This window comes from Ahaetulla prasina, chromosome 3 (assembly GCF_028640845.1).
Source record: "Ahaetulla prasina isolate Xishuangbanna chromosome 3, ASM2864084v1, whole genome shotgun sequence".
Classification (NCBI taxonomy): domain Eukaryota; kingdom Metazoa; phylum Chordata; class Lepidosauria; order Squamata; family Colubridae; genus Ahaetulla; species Ahaetulla prasina.
Genome location: NC_080541.1, coordinates 222588609 through 222604930, shown reverse-complemented (window position 1 = coordinate 222604930; position 16322 = coordinate 222588609). Strand labels below are relative to the sequence as shown.

General features: G+C 48.2%; 1 protein-coding gene across 6 annotated transcripts in view; it reads left to right on the top strand.

The window, feature by feature from the left end:
* KCNQ2 (potassium voltage-gated channel subfamily Q member 2) overlaps nt 1-16322 on the top strand; it is a 171963-nt gene that overhangs the window by 99447 nt on the left and 56194 nt on the right. For 5 of the 6 annotated variants that reach the window (XM_058175680.1, XM_058175678.1, XM_058175675.1 and 2 more), the window contains exon 9: nt 13658-13687. The exons of the other annotated variant lie outside the window; for it this stretch is intronic. In XM_058175680.1, coding sequence (XP_058031663.1) covers nt 13658-13687 — 30 coding nt within the window. The remainder of the gene's footprint in view (nt 1-13657; nt 13688-16322) is intronic. 6 annotated transcript variants of the gene reach the window in all.

The following is a 16322-nucleotide window of genomic DNA, read 5'->3' as shown; positions in this document are numbered from 1 at the left end:
CTGACCATCTCATTCCACTGAGCCTCCAGGCGCCGGTACGTGGCCTTGCACTCCCGCAGGTCTTCCCTCTGCTTGGAAAGCCTATGCTCCTAGTCCTCAGTGAGGTGCTTCTGCTGAGCCTCCTTCTCGGTCAGTTCTAATTTGAACTGGGGTGTTTTGCCAGCTCTTTCTCATGGTGGCTGCTTGGCTCCAACGAATGCTTCCTGTTGGGGCCCTCAAGAGCCTGGGGAGGGAGGATTGGCTGGGAGGGGAGGGGTGAGTAGAGGCTGGCTTGGTGCCCCACCACATGAGTGACATCAAGTTGGCCATGCCCACCCAGTCACATGAGCACCTAGCCACGCCCACCCAGCCAGGCAGATCATATTAGTGGTCCGTGGGATTTAAAATTATGAATTCAGTGGTCCCTGAGGTTCAAAAGATTGGTGACTCCTGTTCTAGTCCAACCCCATTCTCAAGCAGAAACATTCTGTTGATAAGTGAGACATTTGTTAAGTGAGTTTCCCCCCATTTTATGACTTTTCATGCCACGGTTGTTAAGTGAATCACTGCAGTTGATAAGTCAGTCACACTGTCAAGGTTCCAGAAAAACCGCTTCTGCACAAAAAAAACTCAGAAGCCATTGTCTTTCAGAGTTCTTTACTAGCATGAGGAAACTGGCACACGATGAGTGAAATTCCAAAACTGAACTTCCAGGTTATTTTCCCAGTTATACAAACCCCAAGAGTCCCACCCCCCTAACCCCTTTGCTGGTCACATGGTCCCACGTTCTCCCAGTTCATTCGAATACCTTCCCGCCACTCCTCCTGCAGATGTGAACACCATCCGACCTTGACCGCTTGAAGAATGTTACTATACCCCTCAACCCCACTTCTTCCCCTCAGGGGAAAAATGTGGCAGCGTCTGGAACCCTAAGGCCTAGTATGGTTTCCAGGCCTGACACACACGATTATTAAGTGAACCCGGCTTCCCCTTTGATTTTGTTTGTGAGGAGGTCGCAAAAGGGGATCGCGTGACCCTGGTACACGGCAACGGTCATCAATATGAACCGGTTGCCAAGCATCTGAATTTTGATCACATGATTCGTGGGGATGCTGCAAAGGTCATAACCGAAAAACGGTCATAAGCAGAAATGGTATTCAGCTGGCTCAGACCGGTTCACCCGAACTGGTAGCAGAAATCGCGGGTGGGCGGGCCCACCTGACTCTATGCCATCCTATTTAGGCATGTTTTTGAGGCCGGGCTCATGCGTAAAATGCGTGCGGCAAGCAAAGTGCCTGCGCGGATGGCCAGACGTTTGCGCGGACCATGCATGCATGATTTTTTTTTTTTTAAATTTACATTTATATCCCGCCCTTCTCCGAAGACTCAGGCTGGCTTACAGTCTATAAGGCAATAGTCTCATTCTATTTGTATATTTACAAAGTCAACTTATTGCCCCCCCAACAATCTGGGTCCTCATTTTACCTACCTTATAAAGGATGGAAGGCTGAGTCAACCTTGGGCCGGGCTCGAACCTGCAGTAATTGCAGGCTCTGTGTTCTAATAACAGGCTTCTCTACTGCCTGAGCTATCCCGGCCCCTTAAATCAAGGATGCATGCGTGGGGCGAACCGGTGGTAAGAAAATGTGAAACCCACCGCTGGCTGTAAGCCACATTTTTCAGTGCCATTGTAACTTTGAACTGTCACTAAACAAACTGTTGTAAGTCGAGGACTATCTGTAGGGCAGGGGGACGCTTCAGCAGAAGTTGTCTCCGGAAACACCCCCCCGCCCCCGTTGTGCCATGGCATCATTATTTCCACAGCAGCCAGATTTTATGGGCTTGGTTTTCCTCCTTGTAATTAGGTTTAATAAAGCTTAATGTGAGCAGGGAGAAGATTAATTAATGTTTGTCAGTCCCTGGAGAGCTTTTTTTTTATCACAGGCGGCGTTTTCACCATTACCAAGCAATCCACTTAGGATGCACGTTAAGCAATTTTGCAGCGTCCTTTAATAAGTCACCGTCGAGCTGTTAAGGAGCCGTGTGATTAAGGTAAATAAAATCTCCGTAATATATGCGGTTATAATCCGCCTCTGTGCTCTAACCAAGGAAACGGGGAATCTTTTTAAATATTTCTAGCGCTGGTATTTGAAGAGAGCAAAGCGGTCTTTGCAGAACGGCTCTCTGGCTAATTACCTGTAATCACAAAAAGGAAAAATCCTCTTTTTTAATATTAAAAAAAAGAGAAAGGAAAAAGGAATTCATCCTGATGAAATCATGCGCTAGGTGACTGCAGGGGTTGGTTCAAGTTTTGGAGAAGGGGCTTCCTGATTTAAAGAAAAAACACATTAGGAAGGTTCAGAATTAGAATTCTAGAAATGGAACTGCTGAAGCCAACTCCGTTTAGTGCAGTAATATCAGTACTAATGCAGTAATAGCAGGAGTGGGATTTAGGAGTATTAATGCAGTAATAGCAGGAGTGGGATTTAGTTGGTTCAGACCGGTTCAGGCAAACCGGATGCTAATTTTACATCTGGTTCGCCGAACCGGTAGTTGAAAGGACTGGCTGGCTGGCCCTGCCCACCCTACCCTGCCCCTCCCAGGGGTCTCCACGTTGCCCATTTTGGATGTCAGGTAAGTGCAGGGCCTGCGCGGAGGCTCTGGAAGGGCAAAAAACAGACCTCCTGGAAATTCCGGAAGTCCAGAAACGGGCCTCTGGGAAAGCCTCCAGAGCCTGGGGAGGTTGAAAACGCCCCCCTGCCGTGGTGCAGGAGGCTGAGTAGGCCTCCCACCCTCATGGCCATGGCCACCCAGCAACCGGGCGGTTGCTAAAATTTTTGAATCCCACCCCAGTGTACAGTTAGTTTTCAACTTACAACAGTTCGTTTACTGACCGTTCAAAATTACAACAGCACTGAGAAAAGTGACTTAGGACCATTTTTTACACTTACGACCATTGCAGTGTCCCCATGTTCAAGTGATCAAAATTCAGATGCTTGGCAACTGACTCATATTTATGACCGTTGCAGTGTCCCGGGGTCACGGGATCACCTTTTGTGACCTACTGACGAGCAAAATCAATGGGAAAACCTGATTCACTCAACAGCCGTATTACTAACATTACTGCAGTGATTCATTTAACAACTGGGGGCAGCAATGGCTGTAAAATGGAGCAAAAGTCACTTAACCAATGTTTCGCTTAACAACAAAAACTTGGGCTCAACATTGAGGTTGTAAGTCGAGGACTACCTGTATAGTGATTGAGGTACTTTCCCACCTGAGACAGAATTAGAACTCACCTAGTTCCACCTTAGGCGTGAAAGTTGTTTGGGTGACAAGAAGGCAGCGAGGTTTAGTTCTGCCTTTGGTGTGAAAGCGAGCTGGGAGGCTTGGAGCAATCACCAGGAGACGGTGAGTTCCAGTCTCATTTTAGGCATGAAAACTGAGTGGCTTTGGACCAATCACCAGGAGATGGTGAGTTCTAGTCCCACCTTAGGCATGAAAGCAAGCTGGGTGACTTTGGTCCAATCCAGTGGTGAAATTCAAATTGTTTTACTACGGGTTCTGTGGGCGTGGCTTGGTGGGCGTGATGTGGCTTGGTGGGCGTGGCAGGGGAAGGATACTGCAAAATCTCCATTCCCAGCCCACTCCAGTGGAAAGATACTGCAAAATCCCAATTAACCCCACTCCTAGGGGAAGGATATTGCAAAATCCCCATTCCCACCCCACTCTGGGGCCAGCCAGAGGTGGTATTTGCCGGTTCTCCGAACTACTCAAAATTTCCGCTACTGGTTCTGCAGAACCTGTCAGAACCTGCTGGATTTCACCCCTGGTCCAATCACCAGAAGATGGTGAGTTCTAGTCCCACTTTAGGTGTGAAAGCTGGGTGACTTTGGGCCAGTCCCTCTCTCTCAGTCCAACCCACCTCAAAGGATTGTTGTTGTGGGGAAAACAGAAGGAGGAAGGAGTGTTCTATATGTTCACCACCTTCAATTACTGCTCATGTAATAAAGGTGGGGTAAAAATATCAACTAATTAAAGCATCTCAAGGAATAGGCTGTCCGCGTGTCCTGGGATGCCACCTGCGTTTCTCCTGACCCTTCTCAGTCTGGCTCCTCTGTTCAGCTTGGCTTGGTAAAAAATCTCACAGATGCAGCTGTGAAGTGATGTGGAATAATCGATTTACCTTCTGCCAACTGGAAAAGTGCAAATGGCTCGTGTATCTGCAGTGCCTTAAATTCATTCTCCTGTTCTTCTGGTGAATTTGTGGGTTGAGGTTGAGCCATTTTGTAGGAGAGAGCTAACAGAATAGAATAAACAGAATAACGGAATTGGAAGGAACCTTGGAAGTCTTCTAATCCAACCCCTGCTTGGGCAGGAGAACCAGTGATAGGTTGCTCCCGGTTCGTCCCAGTTGTCGTGTCCCACTCCTCCGCTGACGGCCGGGTCAGGGAAATCCGAATCAGGTGTGCCTCTGCAGCTCTGCCAAAGTCCTAGCAAAGTCCTCAGGGCAGGCAGGAGACCAGAAAGTGACTTCAGCAAGATATGTTTAGACTTTGCCTGACTCAGAGAATGCCAGAAAGCAGATCCTTTATATTTATTTATTTATTTATTTATTTATTTATTTATTTGATTTTTATACCGCCCTTCTCCCGAAGGACTCAGGGCGGTGTACAGGCAGAATAAAACAAACAATACAAAAGACAATTAAAATACAATTTAAAAAACTTATTTAAATTAGCCTGAAAATTTAAAAATTTACCATACACTAAAAAACCCCATTTAAAATTAATAAAATTTGACATTTAAAATTCAATTTAAGCCAGCCCCGCGCGGATAAAAAGGTGTGTCTTCAGTTCGCGGCGGAAAGTCCGAAGGTCAGGTATTTGGCGTAAACCTGGGGGAAGCTCGTTCCAGAGTGTGGGAGCCCCCACAGAGAAGGCCCTTCCCCTGGGGGCCGCCAGCCGACATTGTTTGGCGGACGGCACCCTGAGAAGTCCCTCTCTGTGAGAGCGTACGGGTCGGTGGGAGGCATGTGGTAACAGCAGGCGGTCCCGTAAGTACCCAGGCCCTAAGCCATGGAGCGCTTTAAAGGTCGTAACCAACACCTTAAAGTGCACTCGAAAGGCCACAGGTAGCCAGTGCAGTCTGCGCAGGAGCGGTGTTACATGGGAGCTACGCGTAGCTCCCTCTATCACCCGCGCAGCTGCATTCTGGACTAACTGAAGCCTCCGAGTGCACTTCAGGGGGAGCCCCATGTAGAGAGCATTACAATAATCCAAGCGAGAGGTAACGAGCGCATGAGTGACTGTGCACAAGGCATCCCGATCAAGGAAGGGGCGCAACTGCCGAACCAGGCGGACCTGGTGGAAGGCCCTCCTGGAGACGGCCATCAAATGATCTTCAAACGACAGCCGATCATCCAGGAGGACACCTAAGTTGCGCACCCTGTCCTTTGGGGCCAGTAACTCGCCTCCAACAGTCAACCGCGGCTGCAGTTGACTGAATCGGGATGCCGGCATCCACAGCCACTCCGTCTTGGAGGGATTAAGCTTGAGCCTGTTTCTCCCCATCCAGACCCGTACGGCTTCCAAACACCGGGACAGCACTTCAACAACTTCATTGGGGTGGCCCGGGGTGGAAAAGTACAGCTGGGTATCATCAGCGTACTGTTGGTATCTCACCCCGAAGCCACTGATGATCTTACCCAACGGCTTCATGTAGATGTTGAACAGCAGGGGCGAGAGAATCGACCCCTGTGGGACCCCACAAGTGAGGCACCTCACGGCCGACCTCTGCCCCCCTGTCAACACCGTCTGCGACCGGTCGGAGAGATAGGAGGAGAACCACCGATATAGGCCATGGGGTGTGGCTCCATGACTCAGCACTTATCCAGGCCTGCCCCTCCCTTCCTTCTGTTGCCTCCGCCTATCAAGTCTTCTGACGCGGGGGTCACTCCAGTCGGCAGCTGTTGGCAATTGACCTTCCTCAGGCTCACATGCTGTGGAAGAGGGGGAGGGGTCTAGTTGCTCCGTTTGCCTGGGCATGGAGCCAGAGCTGGGGGCTGGAGGTATTTCTTCTTCTTCAGCCTGTCTGGGCATGGAGCCAGGGCTGGGGGCTGGAGGTATTTCTTCTTCTTCAGCATGTCTGGGCATGGAGCCAGGGCTGGGGGCTGGAGGTATTTCTTCTTCTTCAGCCTGTCTGGGCATGGAGCCAGGGCTGGGGCCGGGAGGCATACTAGAACATTCCTTCGTGTTCGGAAGCAGATAAGAAGACCCCGGCTGAGGTGAGATTGGACGAGACACAACACCTGAGGTGAACCGGTAGTGGTGGCAGCGAACCGGTAGTGGTGGCAGCATGCCCACGCATTACCGATAGTGAACCGGTAGTACCGGGATTTGAATCCCACTACTGAGGAGAACCTATACCCATGATGGCGAACCTATGGCACGCGTGCTAGAGATGGTACGCGAGCCCTCTCTGTGGGCACAGGCGCCATTGCCAGTTGCTCTTCTGGGTTCTGTGATGTGCATGTGCGCCGGACAGCTGAACCAGCATGCATGCGCACTGGCCAGCTGCTCTCTTCCGGATTCCGGTGTTCTGGCGCACGCGCACATGCACCAGTTTCGGCACTCGGTGCTGAAACGTTTAACCATCACTGACCTATACCATTCTGAACAAATGGTTGTCTAATCTCTTCTTAAAAACTTCCAGTGTTAGAGCGCCCACAACTGTGGACTCAAGCAGTTCTACTGGTTAACTGCTCTAACTGTGAGAATACATTTTCTTAGTTCTAGGTTGCTTCTCTCCTTTTTTTTTTTTTAATTGAAAAAGTTTTTACAAAAATTTTCACCCCCCTTTCCGCCCCCACTCCATCCCCTCCCCTCTCCCTCCAAAACCACCCCCTCCCTCCCCCAACTTCCCAGAGCAAACACAAGGTATAGTTCAAAAAAAACCCAATCATATGCTAAATTTTCCCTAACACGAATTATAATCCTCCCCTTCTTCTCAAATCCTAACTTCCTCCATACAAATCAGAGATAAACACAACCTAATCATTCAAAGGCAATCTGATATCTCAATCTGATATCTATTTCTCCTTGATTAGTTTCCATCTGTTGCTTCTTGTCCTGCTGTTGTGTCTGCACCCCCCGAGCCGGGCCTCCTGCCAGTAAGTGACTTGGAAAGTGAGGGGGAAGGGCCATCAGGACTTACCTCGGGAGCACCGGCTTCCCTGGCTCAGCTCCAGGAGCCAGAGGCAGGACAGGTGGAGGAGATAATGAGGCCTCCGTCCCCTGACTTTCCCCCCCCAGGCCACGCCTCCAGACCCAGCTGATGGCAATCAGGCTTGGTTGGACCCTAGGTTTCGTAGGCAGGAGAGGCAGGAACAACAGAAGCAGGGGTGGGGCAGGCCTAGGAAGTGCTGAGTCATGGAGCCACACCCCACAGGATATAAAGGCAGCCAGAGCTGCTGTGCCTCTTTGTAGCAGACAAATTAACTGCTGAACTAAGAGCTGAAGTACTGTTTGACTTATCGGCGAGGGAGATAACGGAGCCACTTGGCAGCGCTCGCTCTTTTGCTGCCAGGGCTGATAGTGCCGGCTAATTAAGCCATTGCTCGGACGGAGGCGAGGGAGGACAAAACACCTGCCTTCAGATGCTTTGGAGAATAGGTTGACTCCCTCCACTTTGTGGCAGCCCCTCAGATATTGAAACACTGCTCTCATTCCCCCCCTCAGTCCTTCTTTTTACTAGATTAGCCATCCCCAATTCCTGCAACCGTTCTTCCTATGTTTTAGCCTCTAGTCCCCTAATCACCTTTGCTGTCCTTCTCTGAACTCTTTCTAGAGTCTCAACATCTTTTTTACACTGTGGCAGTTAAAACAGAAGGTTCCTGACTGAACCCTCATATTAGACTTTCAGCAAATGTAGTGGTGGTCTAGGGATGCGGTGGCTCAGGGGCTAAGACAGCTGAGCTTGTTGATTGAAAGGTCGTCAGTTCGGTGGTTCGAATCCCTAGTGCTGCCGTGTTACAGGGTGAGTTCCTGTTACTAGTCCCAGCTTCTGCCAACCTAGCAGTTTTGAAAGCGTGTAAAAATGCAAGTAGAAAAAATAGGGGCCACCTTTGGTGGGAAGGGAACAGCGTTCCGTGCGCCTTTGGTGTTGAGTCATGCCGGCCACATGACCACGGAGATGTCTTCGGACAGCACTGGCTCTTCGGCTTTGAAACGGAGATGAGCACCGCCCCCTAGAGTCGCCAACGACTAGTACGTATGTGCGAGGGGAACCTTTACTTTTACCTTTAGTGGTGGTCTCTTGCACTCTGGGGAACCTTCTGGAAGAGATCATACTCTGGTTCAGAGGCAGGGATTAGTGATACCATGATGGTATCTTCCACAACTTCAGTTTGAATGGGAGTTATGCAGCGATGGGTTTCACTTATTTCTACCACCAGTTTGCTGCATGTGCACACGCTCACTTCACGCATGTGCATCTTCCGCACGTATGCCCAGCCTTCCGCACATGCACTTTGCTCTCTCTCGCGCCTTCCAGGTATACGCCTGGCCTCAAAAACGTGGCTAAATAGGACGGCATAGTGCTGGGGCATAGCCACAATCTCCGCTGCCGGTTCGCCTAAACTGATACGAACCGGCTGAATACCATCTCTGGAGATATGGAAGTCCTTACCCAGCATCAGCTGTCAAGTCTTGGATGGGAGAAAATCCCAATGCTCAACCAATGCTTCCTCTAATCCAGGGGTTGCCAAACTTGGCAACTTGGAAGACTTCAACTCTCAGAATTCCTCAGCCAGCATAAGGTTGCCAAATTTGGAGACCCCCAGCACTAGTCCAGAAAGGCTAATAGAGAAATCATGACGTCTTCTCAACCTTTATATTTCTTGCTATCCTCCTATCTACCCTTCAGCCTGGAGATCGGCAGAAGGTCTGTGGGCTTCATCTTCATCTACATGAGAGGTTAGAAGGGGAACTCATCACATTTGCAGGTGACACCAAGCTGGGGAAAATTGCTAACACTTTGGAAGATAGGCTGAAGATCCAGAAGGATCTTGGCAGACTTGAACATTGGACCCTACCTAAGAAGTTGCAGTTCAAGGCAGTTATTCTGTCTTGAAATTTGGTTCATTTTCAGGATTGATTCGAGTTCTATCTAAACCATATTATAGCATACTAATTTCTAACCTGCAGACATGTTTGCCTGTCAGTGATTAGTGTTGATAAATTGGCCAGCTCTTGCAGATTATACCACAAAGTGACACCAAACAGCACCAGTTTGATGGGAGCAACACAAAAACCATCAGCCACGCTACCACCCATCAAGCTCGTGACTTCATCGAAACCTGGCACGTCACAGGCAATTCCATCAACAGACACATTGACCTACAACCAGCCTATGAACCCCACAGAATCCAAATCAACTGCAAAGCCAACCAGAGGTAGCACCGACCCTCAACCAACCCACGCAACCCCCCCACCAGAAGTTCACATCCCAGTGACCCCCACCTGATGCAATCTCCTTATCACAAGATCCATCACTGATGACTCATAGCCAGGGGTGAGATTCAAAAATTTTAGCAACCAGTTCTCTGCCCGGTTCTTGGGTGGGCGTGGCCTACTCAGCCTCCTGCACCATGGTGGGCGGGGAGGTGTTTTGCCCTTCCCAAGCTCCGGAGGATTTCCTCCCAGGCTCTGGAGGCCCTCCGGAGGCCCTCCGGAAGCCAGATACAGGCCTGTTGCCAGACTTCTGGAACTTACGGAGGCCAATTTTTCACCCTCACAGAGCCTTTGCACTGGTGCTGCACTTACCTGGCATGCAAGAAAGTCCGTGTGGAGACTCCTAGGAGGGGCGGGGTGGGGTGTGCGGGGCCAGTCAGCCCTTGCAACTACCGGTTTGGTGAACCAGATGTAAAATTAGCATCCGGTTCACCCGAATCGGTCCGAGCCGGCTGAATCCCATCCCTGCTCACAGCTGACCTATCACAACGCTTGACACACCCACACCTGAAGCCCTTATAAACAGAAAAACCCTGACATCCCATAAACTCTGCTGAAAATGTTATCTAGCCTGGTAATGAAACATTCGGAAACCAACCCACAAGCTCAGAGAATGAACCTTCACGCTCATAATGTGATTTTTTTGGGATTTGATTTAAGGTATGAAACAAACCCAGCCATGATGTGGGTCAGTGGCTTAGTTTGTTGTGATTTATCAGGAAAAAAACCCAAAAAATAACAGGGCTGGAAGGGACCTTGAAGGACCTAGTCTGACCTCCTGCTCCTAATCTCCTAAGGAAGTTTCTTCTTAGTTCCAAGTTGCTTTTCTTCTTGATTAGTTTCCATCCGTTGCTTCTTCTTGTCCTGCCTTCAATGTAGGTAAGTAATCTTTTGCTCTTAGGAGACGTGTAGCCGCTATAAAGATACGGTTGGATTTCCACCTTGAATAATTGAAGAAGGTTGGTTTGCTCGGCTTGTATTTTTACAGTACTGTTGTCAGAGGTTTCTAAAATCGGAGATGAATGTAGAGACATATTGGCCATCAAGCATTCCCGGATGGATTTTGTGACTGATTTGAGGTGGGAGTTAGCGGGACTCGGAGGCCAAAAGAGGTCAGCCTAACTTGGTAGATTTATCTGAATAAAAGAGCAAGGAAAGTGAGAATGTATTTGTCATCAGTATCTAGATTGTGGGTGGGATGAGAACACCAAGTCTTCTCGGAGAGGGAAAGGTGTGGTGGATTTGAAGTCATGAGTGTAAATTCTGCACACCCTCTCATAGAGTAACTATGCCTCATGTATTTTACATGGCTTATTCCTGGAATAAAATAATTACTGTGTTTTCCCAAAAATAAGACCTGTTCTTATTTTCTTTTGTACCCTAAAATAAGCACCAGGTCTTATTTTCGGGAAATGTCTTACCTGCTTATCTTAGGACCACCGCAGCCAGACCTGCCATGCCCTGACACCTGTTGCGCTGCTGCCCAATTTCTTCTGCGGCTACTCACAGCCAGAAGTTGTGTGACTCGGCTCGCTGGTGCAGCCACTTGCGGCAGGAAACTGTGTGGTGTTGTTGCACTGTTGAGCACACTAGCTGTTGTGACTCATCCTCCCTCCTCTCCTCAGCCGGTCCCCTCCCATCTCCAACCAGGCCTTTTATCAGACTCTGAGTCTGATAATGAAGATGAACGGCCTGTCATGACTCCAGCCCCCGGCCCTGGCCCCATGCCTGGAGAGGATTCAAGGAGTGAAAGGAGAAGCCCAATAAACCTCACTCATACAGCGTGTGTTCCTTTGGCTCAGCCTTCAGAGCAGGAAGCCAGCCAGGTGGTAGAATTACCTGGGCCTGCTCCCTCTTACCCCTTCCTTTCCCAGATGCTGACAGCAGATCCAGCTGAAGACAATTTAGAGTGGGTGGACCCTCGCTTCCGGAGATCTGAGAGGCGACGTCAGGAGAAGGAAGGGTGGGGCAGGCCTGGATAAATGCTGACGGTAGCTGTCAGCGTTCCAGAAAATGCTGTTTAGCCCTGTTACACTGACAGAGAGATATGAAAAGAGCAGAAGGAAGATACTGGGGTGGGGGGGGAACACATTTTTGTGGAAAAGCTGAAAAGGACATTGAGGACTAGGGCATTCCCCATTAAACAGGTGTTAAATAAAATAAAAAGCTTGAGCCGTGTCCTCCGTATAGCTAGTCCTTGGCTTACAACCATTTGTTTAACTTGTTTGAAGTTACAACAGCATTGAAACAATTGATTTGCAACTGGTTCTCACACTTAAAACCGTTGCAGCATCCCCCGGATCATGTGATTAAAATTTGGGGCAGTTAGCAATTGGCATGTACACTTAGCCGTCGACGTACAACCACTAGTGAGCCCAAAGTTATTCTTGTTAAGTGAGAAATTTGGTAAGCGACTTTTGCCCCATTTTACAAATTTTCTCGCCACATTTGTTAAGTGAATCACTGCAGTTGTTAAGTTAGCAATACGGTTGCTAAGTGAATCTGCCTTCCCCATGGACTTTGCTCGTCAGGAGATCGCAAAAGGGGATCACATGACTCTGGGACACTGCAACCGTCATAAATATGAATCAGTTGCCAAGCATCCAAATTTTATTCACATGACCTTGCGGTTGTGAAAAATGGTCATAAGTCGCTTTTTTTCAGTGCTGCTGTAACTGCGAATGTTCACTAAATGAACTGTTGTAAGTCGAGGACTACCTGTATTTATGACAGTGCAGCATCCCAGGGTCATGTGATCTCCATTTGTGACCTTCCCAGCTGCCGATGGGTGAAGCTGGATTCACTTAACGACCGTTTGACTCAATGCAGTGATTCGCTGTATAACCATGACAAGCAATCGTAAAATTGGGTATGATTCATTTGATAAGCGTTTTGCTTAGCGACAGAAATGCTGGTCCTAGTCATGGTGCTAAGTCGAGGACTATCTATAAAACAGAATAACAGAGTTGGAAGGGACCTTTGAGGTCTTCTAGTCTAACCTTGTGCTTAAACAGAAAACCCTGTACCAGACAAGTGACTGTCCAGTTCCTTCGTAAAAACCTCCAGTGTTGGAGCTCAACCTCCAGTGTTGGAGCACAACCTCTGGTGGCAAGGTGTTCCACGGATCAATTGTTTTCACTGTCAGGAACTTTCTCCTAAGTTCTAGGTTGGCTGTGTGTTGTGCCTCGCCCACCCCCCTCTCCGCAGCCGGGCTACTCTCATCTCCTGTTATCTCAGCCAGGGACTGATAGTGCAGACGAAGGGCCTGGCATGCCTCCAGCCCCCAGTCTTGGCACCATGCCCAGACAGACCGAGCAAATAAACCCCTCCCCCACAGCATGTGAACATGAGGAACATGAAGCCAGTCACGAGCTGGAATTGCCGGCAGCTGGAGGGTGGACGGATCCACGCTTCCGGAGAATGGAGAGGCGACGTCAGCAAAAGGAAGGGAGAGGCAGGCCTGGATAAGTGCTGAGTCATGGAGCCACACCCCATGGCCTATATAAAGGATCTGCTTTCTGGCATTCTCTGAGTCAGGCAAAGTCTAATTTGGATTGCTGAAGTCACATCTTGGACTCCTGCCTGCCCTGAGAACTCTGACAGGAATTTGGCAAAGCTGCAGAGGCTCTGTGGCCATGCTTGATACAGACTTCCCCTATCCGGCCGTCAGAGGAGGAGTGGGACACGACACTGTGTCTTTGATTGTTATCCACCCATTGCTTCTTGTCTTGCCTTCAGGTGCTTTGGAGAATAGCTTGACCCCTTCTTTTCTGTGACAGCCCCTCAAATATTGGAAGACTGCTATCATGTCACCCCTAGCATATTCAGGAACACATTTTAATACTCTTTGAGTTGGGTTCTAAATTATGACTCTGGAGAAGTGATCAGTTTTTGGAGCCACAGATTTGCACGTCACGGCTGATCAATTTATTCAAAATATTTATAACCTGTCTGTCAAATCTCTAAGGCACGTTGACACTCACCGACTGATTCATGTATGGAGTTTGCCTACTCAATGGGATCTGCTTGGCCTCTATGCTAATTTTCCTTGTTCTGTTCCCCCCCCCCCCCCGGCCCTTCCTATTTCATTTCAAAATATTCTTTATTCTTTTTTCTTCCTCCCCTTTTTTCTTCTCTCTTTTTTTTTTTTTGAAAATACTTGAAAGCTCACAACCACAAACCTATGGTGCCTCCAGGTATGCAGTGCATGTGAATGGGTGTTTGTGTGTGTCACGTTGTAGCTCTCTTTGTTGTTGTTGTTGTTGTTTTTCCGGTCTGTTTTGGAATGAAACTCACTCGACTTTTCGGTATTGCGTGCAAAACGGGATTCCCTAAATGACAAACCTTCTCCATAAAATAAGGCCAAAAATCACCTCGTGTAGACCATCAGACCAAGGATTGTGTATTTTTTTTGTACATATATATCCAATTGTGCTGTGACCACAGAAGTATCTGAAGGGTATGGTTAAAAAAAATCAAGATGGAAGCTTCAATCACGCGATTGTGGAAGCCATCTTGACTTTTTTGACATCATCCTCTGACCCAGGGGTCTCCAACCTTGGCCACTTTAAGACTTGTGGACTTCAACTTCCTGGCTGAGGAATTCTGGGAGTTGAAGTCCACAAGTCTTAAAGTGACCAAGGTTGAAGATCCCTGCTCTGACCCACAGATTAAGAAAAGATATTTTCAAGCTACTGTAGAAGAAAGCAGGTGAGTACTGTGGTGAAATTCAGTTGGCGTAACCCAGCAAATATTTGAATTGTCTTGAATTTATAACAGCTATTTCGGGTCACTGTCTTTTCCTAAATTAGAAGAATGCTTGATTTTTGCCGTTGAGCCTGGTCTGGCACAATGCAAACACAGATATTGCAACCAGATATCGTGGTTGTTCCATTAGCAAACCAAATTATTTTTGGTCCAGACCAGGGGTCTCCAAAGTTGGCAATTTTAAGACTTGTGGATTTCAACTCTCAGAGTTCCCCAGCCAGCATGAGGAATTCTGGGAGTTGAAGTCCGCAAGTATTAAAGTTGCCAACTTTGGAGACCCCTGCTCTAGACAACTGTGCTTCCTACAATCCTCTTCATTGTCTCCCATATTTTCTCAATTGATGGCTTTTCTACCCCACTGCACATTTCTTTTTTATTCCCACCACCATCCATGATCTTTACGTCTTGCTTCCTTCCTCTGTGTACTCACTGTCATTACATCAACATGCTTAACTCAGGGGTGGGCTGCTGGGGGTTCGCAGGGGTTCGGGAGAACCTCTAGCTAAGATTCTGTGCAGTTTGAAGAAGCCCCCAATCCCACTCCTGGTTGGCCCCACCCACTCTGCCCCTCCCAAGCGTCCTCACGCGGCCCGTTTTGGATGCAAGTAAGTGCAGAGTGTGCGCGGAGGCTTGGGGAGGGTGAAAAATGGGCCTACTGGAAGTTCGGGAAGGCTGGAAATGGACTCGTTTACAGCCTCTGGAGAGGCCGTTTTTGCCCTCCCGGAACTCAAGGAAAGCCTCCAGAGCCCGGGGAGGGCATAAAGGCCACATCCCCCGCCATGGTGCAGGAGGCTGACTAGGTCATGCCCACCCAACAACCAGGCTAAAATTTATGAAGCCCACCCCTGGCTTAAGTAGATGTTAGTTGTGTGGCCACCGCCCTAAATTTATTACCAACAGAAGGGAATATTTGTAGTTTAGGGTTGAACTGCAGGGTCCTTGATGCTCTCTGAGCTCGGTGGTTTTCAACGCAGACGTTTCATTACCCAACTAGGTAACATCATCAGTGCTAGAAGGGAGCGGGGTTTGTTCACTGTTTATGTGCAAGTGCGCTGTCAGTCTAGTAGAGGAACTACTAGGAGGCACACAAACCAACAAAGGCAAGCCACTTGTATATAAACAGCAAGCAAACCCCACTCCCTTCTAGCCCTGATGATGTTACCTAGTTGGGTAATAAAATTTATGCGACAAAGCAAACAAGTTCAGTGAACACCAAGGACCCCACCGAAGTTTAGTTATTTTTAACCTGTTAATTTTTCTGTGGCATACAAGAGTTTGACTGGGCAGTTGAAATGTACTTAGAACACTTAGAAAAGTAGTTCCTTAAGTAACTAGGTTAAATGTCTGGTGGGATGCACTCTTAGCATATTAAACCACTTTGTACTGAGTGGGTCAGCCTCTTGAGGTGCGGTCCGCACAAGAAGATCATCCAGAAGTATTAGCTCTACTATACTGCGAAGTTGCATTAACAGAATTTTGCAACTCTGAAAGTATCTCCCCCCCAACTTTTACAGCCCAAGAAACTAGGGAGGGTTTCTTCTGATATGTTTCCATGTCCCCATTGCCTCTGCAGGCTCAGCTGCCTCTTATCCACCGTTGTCCTAGCTGCAGCTTTCCTCCTGTCTTCCAAGGTCATTCCCACATGCCATTACAGTTGTATACTTGCTCCATCAAGTCCAGTTGTCTCTTTCTCTGTTATATATTTATTGGGAAGAAAACAATAATTCCCCATCCCATCTGAGGGATTGGAATACTGGTGAATGAGACAGGGATCTTCTGCATGCAAATGTTATAATGATTTCTTTGCAATTACTGTTAAGAGGTCAGGAAGTGCAGTATTTTAACCTTTTAAAATACTTTTAACTGAATGTAGGACTTGCATAATAGTAGAATAGAATAGAATAAAAGACTTGGAAGGGACCTTGGAGGCCTTCTAGTCCAACCCCCCTGCTTAGGCAGGGAATCCTACACCACTTCAAACAAATGGTTATCTAATCTCTTCTTAAAAACTTCCAGTGTTGGAGCATTTACAACTTCTGGAGGCAAGTGGTTCCACTGATTAAT